At 32.4% G+C, this 15,107-nt stretch overlaps 1 protein-coding gene across 3 annotated transcripts in view; it reads right to left on the reverse strand.

Annotated features, from left to right (window-relative positions):
- Positions 1–15,107, reverse strand: part of Vps13B (vacuolar protein sorting 13B) — a 352,214-nt gene that overhangs the window by 94,709 nt on the left and 242,398 nt on the right. For all 3 annotated transcript variants that reach the window (XR_015038688.1, XM_085808080.1, XM_085808081.1), the window contains exon 40: positions 993–1,098. Coding sequence is in view for 2 of the 3 variants with exons in the window: in XM_085808080.1 (XP_085664206.1) it covers positions 993–1,098 (106 nt within the window). In the remaining variant the exon portion in view is untranslated. The remainder of the gene's footprint in view (positions 1–992; positions 1,099–15,107) is intronic.

Genomic DNA, 15,107 nt, shown 5'->3' on the forward strand with positions numbered 1-15,107 from the left:
TTACTCAAGAAGGGTTCCATTAATTTCTTGCAAACAGAGATGTATAAATATGACGGTTTTCAGCTTTGAATTAATTTGGAAACGAGCACCCACATGAGGAAAACTTTCCTCTTCATATCAAGTGATTTACTAGTAAAAATTAACTATACACAGCTATCCACTATTTCTGTATTGATAATAGAAGGATTTGACTCAAATAGCATCTTCAGTTCATCATCTCATGCTCTGGTCATCAACTTCCAGGCTCATTCCCAATGTTAAAATTTCCATTTCAGAATTTCTTAACCATATTTGTCATTCACTTTATCTGATATTATGTGGATGTATTTAAAAAGTGTTCTGAATGGCTTCCATAGCATTTCCATACAGGCAAAACTCATAAAGCATAGTATGGGGAATATGCAGCTAACAATAGACCATCGTTCATTTAATGAATAAAATTTACGAAAAGTTAATTCGGCAGAAATAGAAAAGACATGCTACCAAGATTATAATAATGTCCAAATCTTTTGATTGCAGAATCATTTGGTACACTGTTAGGTACTGAAATTTTGACAAACCACAATATTGCATTACTTTAAGGTCAAACATCATAAAGTTAAAAATTTAGTTTCAGCATATATGCTACAAATTCTTGTAATAAAATTAAGTAAATATAATATTTGCATACATTAAAGATTGCTAACAAATAAGCATTACCATGCAAGAATTTAAATGAAGCTCATGGTTATTTTTCATTTGATTTAGTATTATTTCCTTATGTTTCATTATAATAAATCTAGTATTCATTACATTATTTTTCAGAGTACATTTTCTACTTCCAATTAAAAGTTAATCTTTAATAAATTTAATCACTTTTTTTCATCAAATACCAGTACTTGTAGGAAAACGATTTGAAAGTGAAGTGACACACAAAAGTCATGTAACTTTAATTGTAAAACTTCAAATATTTAAAATCTTACTTATAATTTGAACACATATTTTACTAATACCTTCAATTTTGAGCAAATGTTGACACACCCTGTAGCAAGAATTAAATTAGAATATTCTTCAGAGCATGGATACAAAGACTCCAATATAGTAGTAGGATGACAAGACCTTTAAAAAAACATAATTTCTCATGAAAATTCATCAGAACTGTAAAATACAAAGATTAAATAAAACATAAGTCATTTTCAGTGTTATAAAAATAAAATAATACATTTCAGTTTCAAATATGGGAAAAAGATTCCAAATGCACAGTTCTTGAAATTATATATTTTAGTCACTTAGATCAAACTTACTAAAATGTAACAGCAAAATTTTAGAGTAAACAAGATCTTATTTGATAATACAGTTTTTACAAGTACAGTTAATGTACTTTATTTTCAGATGCCCTTTATATGTTTGCTGCAAGGCTAGGCATGCGAAACTTCACCAGAATTCACTCTAAATTAAGAAAGGAACTTCATATATATTGAATACTCTTTTTAAATTACATTTCCTAGCATTACAGATTCCATTATGTTGAAATATCTACATCATTTTCTTCTTCCTCATCATGACCCGAATAGTCAGAATCACGTGTGTTAGGGACATTTTGTTCTTTGCTGGAGGAACTGAACGAACTCATATAATTGTTTAATAAAATATCTGTCCGTCAAAAACACCGTGCAGAAAACAATGCAAGGTGAAAACGTCGTCATACAAAACATCCTGAGAGAAAAGAAAGCAAAGAGAAAACATTGCAATTCTAAAATATCGTGGTACTAAACATTCATTGAAAATAAAGCGGTTCTAAAATTTTGCAGTTTAAAAACATCATCGTCGCAGAAATCATGGCAAAAAATAAAGCACCTGCATTGCATGACGATAGCATCACAGATATGAGCTTCCAAGCTTTAAAAATTCACATAATAAATAAGAGTCAAAAAGAACTTCCTGGAGCACTTTTCCCACAACCTGAACGACTACCTCATGTAAAGATTTTTTAACAAAATATGTACGTTTTTTCATAATTTTTGATGTGACAGAATAAAAATGTACAGGAAAAAAATGCAAAAGTCTTAAGTTTTTTGGAATAAATTATAAGTATTAAAAATGACATAATAATGTATGTTTTTTATGTATTTTTAGACACAAAAATCTTAAGTTTTTGGAATAAAATATAAGATTAAAAAATTACATAAAATGCAATAGTTCAGATAATTTTTGATACCTGGAAGTCAAATCCCAGTGAATAGCATTTTCAAAATTTATAATTAGTAAATCTTCAGTTAAACACTGTTTATAGAAATCTCACGCCAATTAACATCCATTTATTTGAACTACGATTCAGGCTTCCAGTCTAGCACTTCATTTTTGAAAAAAAGTTCAGTAGTAGAAACCTTCTTTAAATTTCTACTTTAAACTCATCGCCTATACGATATGTGTAAAAAATTATCTATCTTTGTCTACAGGTGTATTAAATTCATATTTGCTATCACCAACTACTTGAACTTCAACAATATCTAAATGGAAATTTTGAAAAAATAATGTGATTTTCATATATTCATCTACTAAAAATTTAGAATTTTTATCCAATTTGTAAATTTCAAATTACAAATTAATAAAATTAACAATACTTCATCTATTAGATTCAGTATAATAGTAGCATTTGAACACTATAATCTTCCTTATAAAGGACTAAAATCATCTGAATTGTTAATGACATCAAAAACATACTTTTCTGTTGCAGCATCTTGATCTTTTATTGGATTTCAACAATTTCTATTCTTCTTTCTTTTGCATATATAACCTCTTTAATTTGTAAATATTTATATTCTAATTTCCTTTTAAATTCTAATATACTTCCATTTATTTGAGCCCACCAGCGGCCGAGCGGTAAAGTCGCTGAACACTGGTAGTTCGGTCCGAGGATTGAATCCCGCGGACGGGCTGGCTGGATGGGCGTTTTCGTGGTTTTCCCCATGTGTAATGTATATACGAGCCAGTTTCCCTTAAAAAATCCTCCACGAAGGCTTCCCTCACCCTTAGGCAGATAGCCCTCGAGGCTTTGTCGTAATTAAATAACTTAACCTAACCATTTATTTGATTATCTTCAGAATTTTCTTTGTTAATCGCTCTACTATGCCTCTAATATAACTTGCATTTCCTTCAGTAAAATTTAACAAACTGGTATCTAATTTCTTAATTTTTTCGACTAACTCATTTTTCAATTCAAAATAATAATTCTTCTTCTTCATAAGAACCACAGCCTGTAACAGACCAAAGCTGTCTCTCCAAGTTTCCTCCACCTGAACCCATTCATCACAATAGCCTTCCATTGGTTAACTCCAATTAACCTTGAATTTTGCTCGACATCATCTATCCATCCTAGTGGGTGGTCTTCCTTTTCGTCTTACTCCCTCAATTCTCGAATATTTTATCATTTTGATTGGAAATGCATCATCATATCTAAACACATGGCCCAGCCACCTGATACAAGATGCCTTTACGATTCTCACAACATCATTTTCACCATATTTTCAATATTTTCCATATAGTTCATGATTATAGAGAATCCTCCATATGCCATTTTGTTGATAAAGATCTTTCTTATGATTTTTCTTTCAAAAGTTGAAACAGGTCTTTCTCTGCTCTGTTAAGTATCCAACATTCACTTCTGTAAATTTCAACAAGTTTTAAAGTTTTATATAAATTTAATTTACCGTAATTTCCGGAAGAAACGCCGCGGCGTTTACGTGTTTAAAACTTAAATTTTCAGCGGGTGCGGCGTTTCTACCCATGTGGCGTTTAGGTGCACTAAAAATAAAATATTTCCTAGGATGGTCATTGTACATAGTTTGGATGGCCTTGTCATTGTGCATAGACTGGTGCTATTCCCACACAAAAGACCACTCAGTTGCTTTTTGCGAACGTTATTTTGTTTACATTCTTTCCCTTGAACGGACCTACATGCCTTATTCACCCTAAATGAGATCTCAGAACAATAACATTCTTCCCCCTTTCAAATCAACATTCTCATCAGTTTGAATAGTCTCTCTTCTCTGCTATTCGATGAATCTTCCAGGACCCATCCTCTCCCCACCCCTGCCTTTTCTGCAATTTTTTTCAAAGGCGGACACGACTCCACCTGCCTCGCAATAACGAACTCTGACGTATTTCCCCTTCAGCATGAATGGATTTTTCTTGGCATTCTGCCAAATACAGATCCCATCAGTTTGGGTACAAGTACTTGTTGAATAGTTTTCAAGTAAGAAGGGAGAAGAAAATTTTTTAAAATGTCTCTAAACAGCACAGAAGCTATACATTTCTTACCTTTAATTTATTTTTGAGTTATGGTTTCATTTCATGCATTTTTCTTAACTGGTATGTCATATATCAGGACTTAGGTTGAGTTTTTGCATCTATACGGCTCACGACGATGTCACGCGCAATTTAATCTATTGCGGCGTTTCTGTGTAATTTAAATTTTTTTCCCGCCATTTTTCTTGAGTGCGGCGTTTACGCTGATGCGGCCTTTCTTCCTGAAATTACGGTAGTTTTTACGCAAATTAGTTTGGGTTTAAGTTGTTTTTTAAGGCCACAGTAACATCTATTAGACATAAATATTCTGTAAATTTCAACAAATTTTAAAGTTTTATATAAATTTAATTTAGTTTTTACGCCGATTAGTTTGGATTTAAGTTGTTTTTTAAGGCCATAGTAACATCTATTAGACATAAATATTCTTTTATTTCAATTTTTATATCATTCAAACTTGTGCAAAATAATTAAGTTCTATATATTTTAATACAAATTCTTTATTAGCAGCACCATGATTACCTACAGGATTTAAATAATTTTTTTTTTTAATTTTGTTTTCCATATCCTAATTTCTATCATCTGTTAATTTTGGTGTTTTAAAATATGTCTTCTCAGTTTTATGAACCTATAGTTTTTCTTAACCAACATAACTGCCAAGATGAATGTCACAGAGTGACATTAAATTCGACACTTGATTATTTAGATAATTTAAGAAAATAACTCTGAAGTTCCTTCATGCAAACATGGAGGATTTGGAAATAGTAAAACAGAAGAGGAAAGCAATTAAGAGTGCATTTATGAAAACAACTAATAAGCACAAAGACCTCATGTGATCAGATTCTCCGAATTTGGATCATTTAAAAATTTGTTTAGATCAAATTTCAGAGAGAAATACTATAAAACTTTATGAAATACGAATGACTCTTTTTTGGAACTTCTACAGAAAAAAGGCTGTCCTCAAGAAGAACACGAAAGAGAATTTAATGCAGCTCAAGAATATTACAATAAATTATCTACGTTGAAAGTAAAAGCCAACAGAAAAAAGGATAAGTATTCACAGCCTTCTACTGGTGCAATGAATAGCGGTTCTTCATCAGGAATAGTTACGACCGAAAAACAGAAACTACCAGAGAACGAACTGGTGAAGTTCGATGGAGGCCCTCGAAACTGGCTGATGATCTGAAGAAGATTTAGTAAAATACATGAAGATACTCGCATTGACAAGAGAGACTTTCATTATCTACTGCAATCTACAAAACCTGAGACAGTGCCAAGAGCAATACTGGAGAGATTTCCTGCTATGGAAGAAAATTACAGTAAAGCCATGGAATATCTCAAAGAACAATTTGGAAATGTTTTAAATCAAATTTATGTTAGAGAATTATTAAAACTGGTAATCAATGACATACAAAAAACAGACTTATTCTTTATGACAAGTTGCAAACTCAACTACGTGCATTGGAATCAATTGGTTCAGCAAAAGATAAATTTGCAGTTATTTTATTTCCTTTAGTGGAATCAGCACTTCCTGCTGATTTAATACAAATTTGGGATAGACAACAAGATATCACCATCAAAAGGTGGATAATAAGCTGAAATTTATTATAATGATAATTTTACAGTTTCTAACACAGTAATTTCTCCGGTCGCTGTATTTAAAGTACATTTCTTTTTCTCTAATAAAGTAAAATCCATATTCTTTTTGAGGATTATTTCTTAATGTCCAGTTAAAATTTATTTCAGTATCATTAATCAAAGTATAACTGCCATGATTAGAGAGACCATAACAAAAATAAGATAGACTTTTTCAAATTTTAAAAGATCTATCATACATCCTGTTTCAGAATTAATATAATTTAAACCTGCTTTTGAAAGAGATGCAAGTAATCTATTATATTTTTTAGAAAAATCCATTTTACAATTTGTATTACGAAATTCCTTTTCATTAACCGTTAAATAACGATCAGTTATATTTAATTTATAAACTACCATATTATCGTGCTGCATGCTTTTCTATTTCAACATACTGAGGGAGAATATATAACCTTAAAACATCATCTGAAGCAGATGTCATCTTATACATACAGCATGAAGAAAATAGTGGAGAGAATTTTAGCATTCTGAATTAATTCCATTCATTTTATACTTCTTTTTTCATTTTAAAGTTTCCAAACAGAATCTTAGCAGCATTTTAAAATTTACAATGACTTAATACAGTTTTACATTTTTTACAAATTTTATAATTATCTTTCTCATTAGCATGTATTATATTTTCATTTATATTTCTTGAAATTCATCACAATCATATTTTTCTATTTCTTTAATAACAGGTTTATGATAATTCCTCTAAAGCTTTTTGAATGCCTAATTTATTTTTTTTTCCACCATAATTTTTTTCCCCCTAATTCCAGCTTGAAATAAGCATACCATTTTATAATTTCTTTTTTTTTTAATTAACATCTGATATTTAATGCAAGTTGGTAAGAAAAGAATTTGTTGAAAAATTTAAGGATAAGATTGGAAATATATTTCTCGATATCAAGAATAAATAGAAGAATTTATTGAAAAACATAAAGTTTACTAGAAATGTGTTTCTATATATCAAGATATGTCAGATAAATTTATGGGAAAATTTCAAATTAAATTTCATATTTTCAAAGATCAGAAATTAAAAGCAGCTCGGAGAAAAATTTTAAGGAAACTGTACCTTTGGGATATCCTTTTGGATTTCTAAAAAAATAATTCTAAATATATTAAGAAATCATTAAATGGTATTAGAGCTTTAAATTTTACAAACTGTGAATAAATTTATTCTCTTTATAATGATTTGTATGAAAATATATTTCAGAAGCATCAGATTCCTGTCTGATGCATCTGAAAAAGATATATCAGAAAAATTTCAAATAATGATTGAATTAATTGAAAAGGAAGAAAATGAAGATATTAAACTGAAAGGGTTAGGAATTTTACAGGATATTCAAACAAATTTATATTGTTGGTGTAATAATGATATTATTATTTTTAAATTTCGATTTTAAAAATGTCCTTAAATATGTTTACAAATAAATGGAACTAATAGACACAGGCAATAATTTACTTGCAAAATATTGAATATTTAGAAAGTTCTAGATTTGTAGAATTTTGTATTGTAAAATATAAAATCAAGAATTGTAACGAAAATGATTTCTCATTATAAATGAATTTTAAAATATTAAAGCATATTATAGGTGGGAATACAATTTTGTAGAAGGTAATCATATTGTATCTTTGTTTATAATAAATCATATTATTATTTTTAGATTCTCTTTTTACAGATGGACTGAATAAAAAGTTTTTTAAAAATGTTTACCCATAAATGGAAGAATTCAATAGTCTTGGATATTATCCTAAAAGTCTAAAACTGAAAGATTTAGAGCATGGAAGATATAATTTGATGTTATTGAGATAAATTCAAACTAAATATGGAGATTTGTGTATTGTAAAAATATAAGTAGATGTTGGAGAAAAAGAGTATTATCTTAAAAAACGTCATGGAATACTTTCTGATAATGCAATCAAGCAAAATCAATAAAAAATATTACATATTCAACTATAAAGGTATGACTGATGGAGAATATTTGTACCATTTGGAAAAGCTTTAGAATATCATTATACAATGTAACCAAAAAAGTTCTTGCTGTTTTGGACAGTCACAAAGAAAAGTCATAAAACAAATAATAATCACCGCTAATTGTCAAAGTAATTACCATCGGCATCCAGTGCTTTTTGCCAATGAGTGGCTAGCTGTGCGATACCATCACAGTAAAACTCAGAAGTCTTGGATGCAAAGAAGTCTAGGGCCTTTTCGAGGTCTGGTAGGATGTTGAAGGATTTCCCATGAAGATGGTTGTCTAGGGAATGGAAAAGTATGGTGAATGGGGTAGTGTCTCCCAGCCCAGTCGCTGGATGGTGTACCTGGCCTCACGAGCCACATGCGGCCTCGCATTGTCATGGAGGAGGAGTACAGCCTTACGATTGACCAATGTTGGCTATTTATGCATCAGAGCCTGATGCACACGTTCCAACTGCTATGAGTACAGGCCTGCCGTGATGGTTTGGCCCACTGGCAGGAGCTCATAGTGCACCACTTGGCAACTAGTCCACCAGATACCGAGCATGAATTTGTGTGGCTGAAGAGAAGGTCTCGCAGTATGAGGCACAGGGTACCGTGATGATAACCAATGTCTGGAAAGCCTGGGTATGTCATAATGGACCCACTTCATTGCTAGTGTGTACTCAATCAAATATGGGTGCATTGTGATGCCGAATAAGCAATGACAAACAGACAGCGACACACTGTTGCTTGTTTGCATCGGACAGTTAGTGGGGTACCCATATGCTCAGCTTATATGCCTTTCCTGTGGGGTGCAAATGAAGTCTGACCATTCCATCAGATACCTGGAAGTGTACAGCAAGGTCACTAAATGTTTGGCTACTGTCAATCGTACAGCACTTGTGGCCAATCTCTACATGGTGCATTACTAAGAGACATATCCCCTGAACCTCTAGAACTATTGCTTAGCGGTTCGTTTGTTAACGGTATCATCCCCAAAGGTCTGGCAAATTCGGCGACTTGATTATGCTGCTGACAGGCCTACTTTAAAATCATACAGCAAACAACTCCGAATGAGTGCCTTTGATGCATCCATTTCATTCAGTTGCTGTGTGAGTTATGTTTGAACTACTGATACAATGTGCTTTTATACTCTTGGTCAATGTCCGGACTCCCATCATAACTACTTCATCGCCAGGTTTGGTGACAACTTTTATGCTGGTCTTCACTCTTCCAGTGTCATATCAAAAACGGCAAGAACTTTTTCGGTTACCCTGTATTTAAAAAAGATTAAAGAAGGAAGATAGATAACTGGATGTGGTTATCTCTATTGAAATTGTTTAATTAATCATGAAATTATAAAATTCTGTTACCTACTACTCAGTAGCATTAATTTTCTACTCATTTTCAGCTCTTGAATGCATAAGTTTCCTTCTTAATTTTTCAGCAAAAATTTATTAGTCACTTAAACAACAAAAGTAAAAATATTCCTCATTCCTTCCTGCGCTCACAAGTTATTACACAAATATGCATTTACAGCTCTTAAAGCCTGAAAAACGCATGTCTGCGATGTTATCATCATGCAATGATTTGCAGGTGCTTTTTTTTTTAACCATGATATTTTCGACGACGGTGTTTTTTCATCGCTTTAAAGACAATGTTTAGAACTGCCTTGTTTTTCCCTTTGCTTTCTTTTCTCATACGGTATTCAATAAGATGACGTTTTCACACGCCATTGTTTTTTCCGCGATGCTTTCGCCTGTAACCCTGATTAAGTGCCTTCAAAATCTTTTGCAAGTTCTATATCTGTTAATGATCTTTCATACTCACATCATGCTCTTGTGGGGTGAGAAGGCCCTCATAAATTGACATTTACATCACAGAAAAATTTGAAAAAAAAAAAAAAAAAAAAAAAAAATACATGAAAAATGTAAAATAAAGAGCAAATGAGTCAAATTTACAGCATTTTCTAATACCTTGCATAATGCCAACTAAGGTGAACATAAAGTGTTAATATCTCACCATATGCTGAGCCCATGACTGACTGTTGGATTATATAATATCACCAGATCACGCACCAACCGCCAGTAACTGTGATGGATTGATTACACCATCAAATCATGTGATCAGCAGCAAATGTGCTAATGTTCTAAACATATTTCTTTGATTTTTAAAATACACCTTTTCATTTTATTATCATCATTAGAAAAATAAAAGACTTTGATTCTATGTTAATAAAATAAATGAAATAAAACATTCCCATATATATCGAGAAAATATTTTTAGTTTTCAATTTCAATTTATTAGCAAAAATCGCACAGTTACTTAAATTAGTATTTTGGAAGAAATAATTACTTTGAAACAACTAACAATTTGTGAAAATGAATGACTTTTAAGATAGACTGTTTTTAACAATGTTTATTTTGGAACAAAGTTGTCTCTTAGAAGTAGAGAAATATATTAACCAAAGAATTACATCTCTACATGATGAAAACTATGTAATCATTGTGATATATGCAACATCTAATCTAAAAATAAATATGATTGAAAATTTTATTCAAAGCAGTTTTATACTCTCCAAACATTCATTGGGTTACTAGTAAATATTCATGAATATAATATTCATTAAATGAATTCATGTTATTAATTACTAACTTCTCTTCACAGCAGAATAACAAATTAAGGAAAGTTAGTTATATGTAATTCATTACAAGACGACCCTTATGGATTGTTTGTCAAGAAGTATACACTATCACAGAGAACAAGGAAAAAATACAACCGGTTTATTTCAGTATGGAAAAGTGAATGTGGCACACAGTTGTTTGTTTTATGGTTTTAGTTACTCCATCACTAGTGTGTCATTATAAAAAACCAAGTGAAACAGAATGGATAAAAAGAGAATAAAATCTTGTATCATCGCACAATATGAGGCATAAATTTCCAGAAATTTATAATAAGCAATAAGAGAAAAGTAATATGAATATGTAGATGCTATATCAGGCACTTACCACGAGCCAATAACATGCAGAAGTCAATCTGCACTAAAAACAGTTCGGCATGCAAATGAATGTTTCCTGACTCATAACAATTTCTCTTTCTGCACATTGTGTTAATTTATATATGGTATCCATGAAATCCCTAAACAACTTTACCTTATTATTGTGAGCACTTAATACGAGGTCTCCTCTTAATACGAAGTAAATATTTCTTATGTTATTTAATGTATATCAAAGCTTTTCGCAACAATTTGTTTTGGTTTAATATATACATAATGTGAGAATTTGGGGATCTGAAAATGCTCGTCACAAGGGAGCTGAAGCAGAACAGCCCCAAAGTGAATGCTTCGCATGGGATGTTGCATGACAAGATTTTAGGACCATTTTTCTTTAATGAACAAACAATAGCAACCGGAGTTTAACTCAATACACTGATTAATTACATTTATCTACAGTTAGAGGATAGTCAACCAGCAGTTATTTTGTTGCATGCCGAGGTTATGTAACTCGTGTCAAAAAACTCTGAACCTTGCTTGTAAAAGTACGATCAGTATTAAAGAAATAAGTTCTTTAATTACCAAACAAGAAGCTGATAAAAATTGTCTAAGGTCTTTGTGGACATCCTGTATAAATCATCATGGCAGCTTTGAATATTTCTATGTTGTATCTATCAAAAAGTTCTTTTGCATATATTCCCAGCAAAGTTAATTTTAAATTTAAAACTAAATCAAAATATAAATGAAGATTATCAATTCAGATTTGAATGAAAGAACCACAAACAAATTTTTCTCAATATAATTTCTATTATCTTGAAAACACGTCTATGCTGAAAACTTATGGCAGATTTTGAGGCACTTCTTGAAACTATGTAAATACAATAGCATCCTGTCACTTTTCTGTTACTATTGATTGAGAAAATTGGGGGGGGGGGATATCTGTTAAGCTAAAGACTCTAAAAATTTCTGGATACTGCATATATGAGATTACAAGAATATGCTCTTTTTTATCTATGCAGTGCAAACTTCTCTGTTAGTATTGACAGCAATGAAAATCAATAAGAGCATGAATTAAATTGATAAGACCCTGAACTATCTTTAACACGAAATTAATTTAACAATGAAAATCACTAACCATTGAGCTCCCATAAAAAAACATGAATAATGTAACATTAATGCAAATAATTTTTCATGACAAAGTGCCTTTAATAACTTAGTTTAAAACACGGGAAACAGATTTTGTTAGAGCAATTTTATTTATGCTCTAATGAACTGAGATTTCATAAGAGCAATATTATGACACAGTACAATTTCAAAGAATACTTTAGCTTCCAAAGTTAACATTAGGGTCAAGCTGTCCTTAATTGAAATGATTAAGGGAAGGCATAAACATTTCGCCATGTTCTTTTATCTCTTATGTCACAAAAAGTAGAAAATTACTATATGCTAAAAATCAGCTTATAAAGAAGGAATTGCATTACAATGAATTCAAGATTAAAAACATTCTAAGATCATTCAAAAACAAAGCATTAAATAATGAAATATAAAAAATAAGAAAGATCCTGTGCAAGAATTTGCAATGAAAAAGAGCTAAAAACTATAAAATTGCAGATCCCATGACAAGAGCTACATTTAAACTAATGCAGGTACTGTAGTCTATTTCATGGGATTGTAGAGACATCTGATAACATAGTTATAGCAAACAAGTATCATGAGGAATTTCAATAGGACATCATCACGCATCATGACAATGCCAGATTACATATTGAACAAGCAATACTGGAGAGCTTTTATAGAACAGAAAGAATTAAAATGGAAGTTTGTCTGCAGAATAGTCTGAATGGTAAGACACTTGGTTCCTGAAAGTTATCAAAAATTACCTCACAACACTCATTGCAGGAAAAACATGTACCCTCCCCTAATCCAAAAAGAGAATCTGTAAGTATGCAGAAGAAGATAACGACAATTATATTATATCTAAAGAAATTTGTTTGCTTTCAAATATGACTACTTGCATTTTATTTTCAACAGGTGGTGAAGTTTTAACATCACCCAGTATAAAAGATAAAATAATTTTAAATCAGAACCTTCAATTTAATCCAGATATTTGATTACAATGAAAAAGCTTTTAACAATTCATGAACAAAAACAAATTAATTTTACTGCAGCACTGAAAAATTAAAAATAACACCATTTCAACGTTAAAGAGAAAATAAATTGTTGCAATCTAGAACTTTTTCTCATGTATTTATCAGCGAATATCAAGGTTTAGTCTCAACATTCTAATCCAGGCTCTTCAAGGAGCTGCTTCCAAGTATGCTCTTATAACTACAAAACTCCTACCAGGTGTAGAAAGCATCTTAACAGAGAAGTTCAAATGAATTAACAATTTTTGATAGAATCTTTCTTCAGAAATGAAGAGGAAATACCCATTAAATTTACAAATGGCACAAAAACTAACACAGGTTAAGAGGTAAGAGTACATGGCATTTCTTAACAGAAATAACAAAACCATTTAAAAATAATGAAAGTCTGCAATGACCAGTAAAAAATTTTTGCACTCAAAGCATCCTAAAATACTAAAACGAATCCAAGTTTTGTTAATGCAGTCATTCTTATAGAGACATGAAACACAATACAGAATCGACAGAACAACACTTTAATAATGTTAAGCACATAACAGTAAATGACTATCTCTACAACAATACTTTCAGAGGAATCAAAATCTTGCAACATTTTATCTTTTACAACGAAATATTAAAATGAAATGCAAGCTTATGTTAAACAGAGTTTTATAAAACCAGAGAGCATTTATCAATAGCTAAGTTATAAGTAGGCATATACATATATATAATATATGGCAATATGTATAGGTTGCCACATATATTAGGTTATATATTATTAGATATTTAAATATGGCTGCAAATATGAAATATATTTCTGGCTCAGAAAGGGCACTCTCATAGAAAACCTTATCTAGGAAACTGACTCTCAAATACACTGGTGTGCAAAAATTAAGGACGAGACGGTTTTTTTCAATATAACTTTATACAAAAGCTTTCCAAATCAACACATTTAATACCGTAAGATCCCCAATACGTAAGGACATGAGTAATGTAAGCAACACTTACTAAAAGAGAAATAAAAGGGATAAAAAGAAGCTTTATTGAAAAAGTAGCATGGAGTGCAATGCGACTGAAGGCCGAAACATCCCTGTGATGGGTGTCCCGCAAGAAACATCCTGTCTTTAATAGGGGATATGATCTGCCCTGACTGCTAGGGAGGTTTTACAGCATCTGCACAGGCTGAGAATGAGGGTGTCAATGAGTTGTTGAGGCATTGCTGCCCATTCGTCTTGCAGCGCCAATCGAAGCTCCGGAATCGTTACTGGTGGTAAGGTACGAGCTGCCAAGCGTCTGTCTAGAAAATCCCATACATGCTCGATGGGATTGAGATCCGGAGATCGTGCTGGCCAATCCATACATTCAATATCCTCACTCTCTAAGAGCTGTTCGGCAGCTACTGTGCGATGACATGGTGCATTGTCTTCCATGAAAAGGAACTGCGGACCCATAGCACCTCTAAAAAGACGCACATATGGAAGAAGAATCTTGTTACAATAACGGGTCCCGTTGACTGAACCTGCGTCGAAGATGTGAAGGTCTGTACGACTACCAAGCATGATGCCTCCCCAAACGAGAACACCTGTCCCTCCATACCTGTCCCTTTCAATGATGTTCGAGGGATGATTGCGGCTTCCCCGCTCTCTCGAGATGAGTATGCGATGAGAATCGCTACTCAGACTGAATCTGCTCTCATCTGTAAAGAGTACTTGTCCCCATTCATTGTCTCTCCAATTCCAGTGTTCCCGGCACCACAGAGAACGCCTTCTCCGATGGGCAGGCGTTAGAGGTACACACCGTACAGGGCATCGTGCAAACAGACCACCACCATGCAGTCTTCTGGCCACGGTAAAACGCGATATCGGTCGTCCAGTCGCCTGTGTCGTGTGTCTAGTGATTTCTCCTGCTGTCTGCCGCCTGTTTCTTCTGGCCTGTAAGGCAATATACCGGTCATCTGCGGGTGTGGTTCCTCATGGACAATCACTACTAAACCCCCGGATAGCTGTTCCTGTAGTTTGAAATTGTCTCCAAAGTCGTGAAACGATGCTGTGAGCAATTCCGAACTCTGCAGCCACACTGGTCACACTGCGCCCTTCCTCCAACTTCCCAATGA

Source organism: Stegodyphus dumicola, chromosome X1 (assembly GCF_044657685.1).
Source record: "Stegodyphus dumicola isolate Sdum_Otavi_A_Nest chromosome X1, ASM4465768v1".
In the NCBI taxonomy this organism is placed as follows: Eukaryota; Metazoa; Arthropoda; class Arachnida; order Araneae; family Eresidae; genus Stegodyphus; species Stegodyphus dumicola.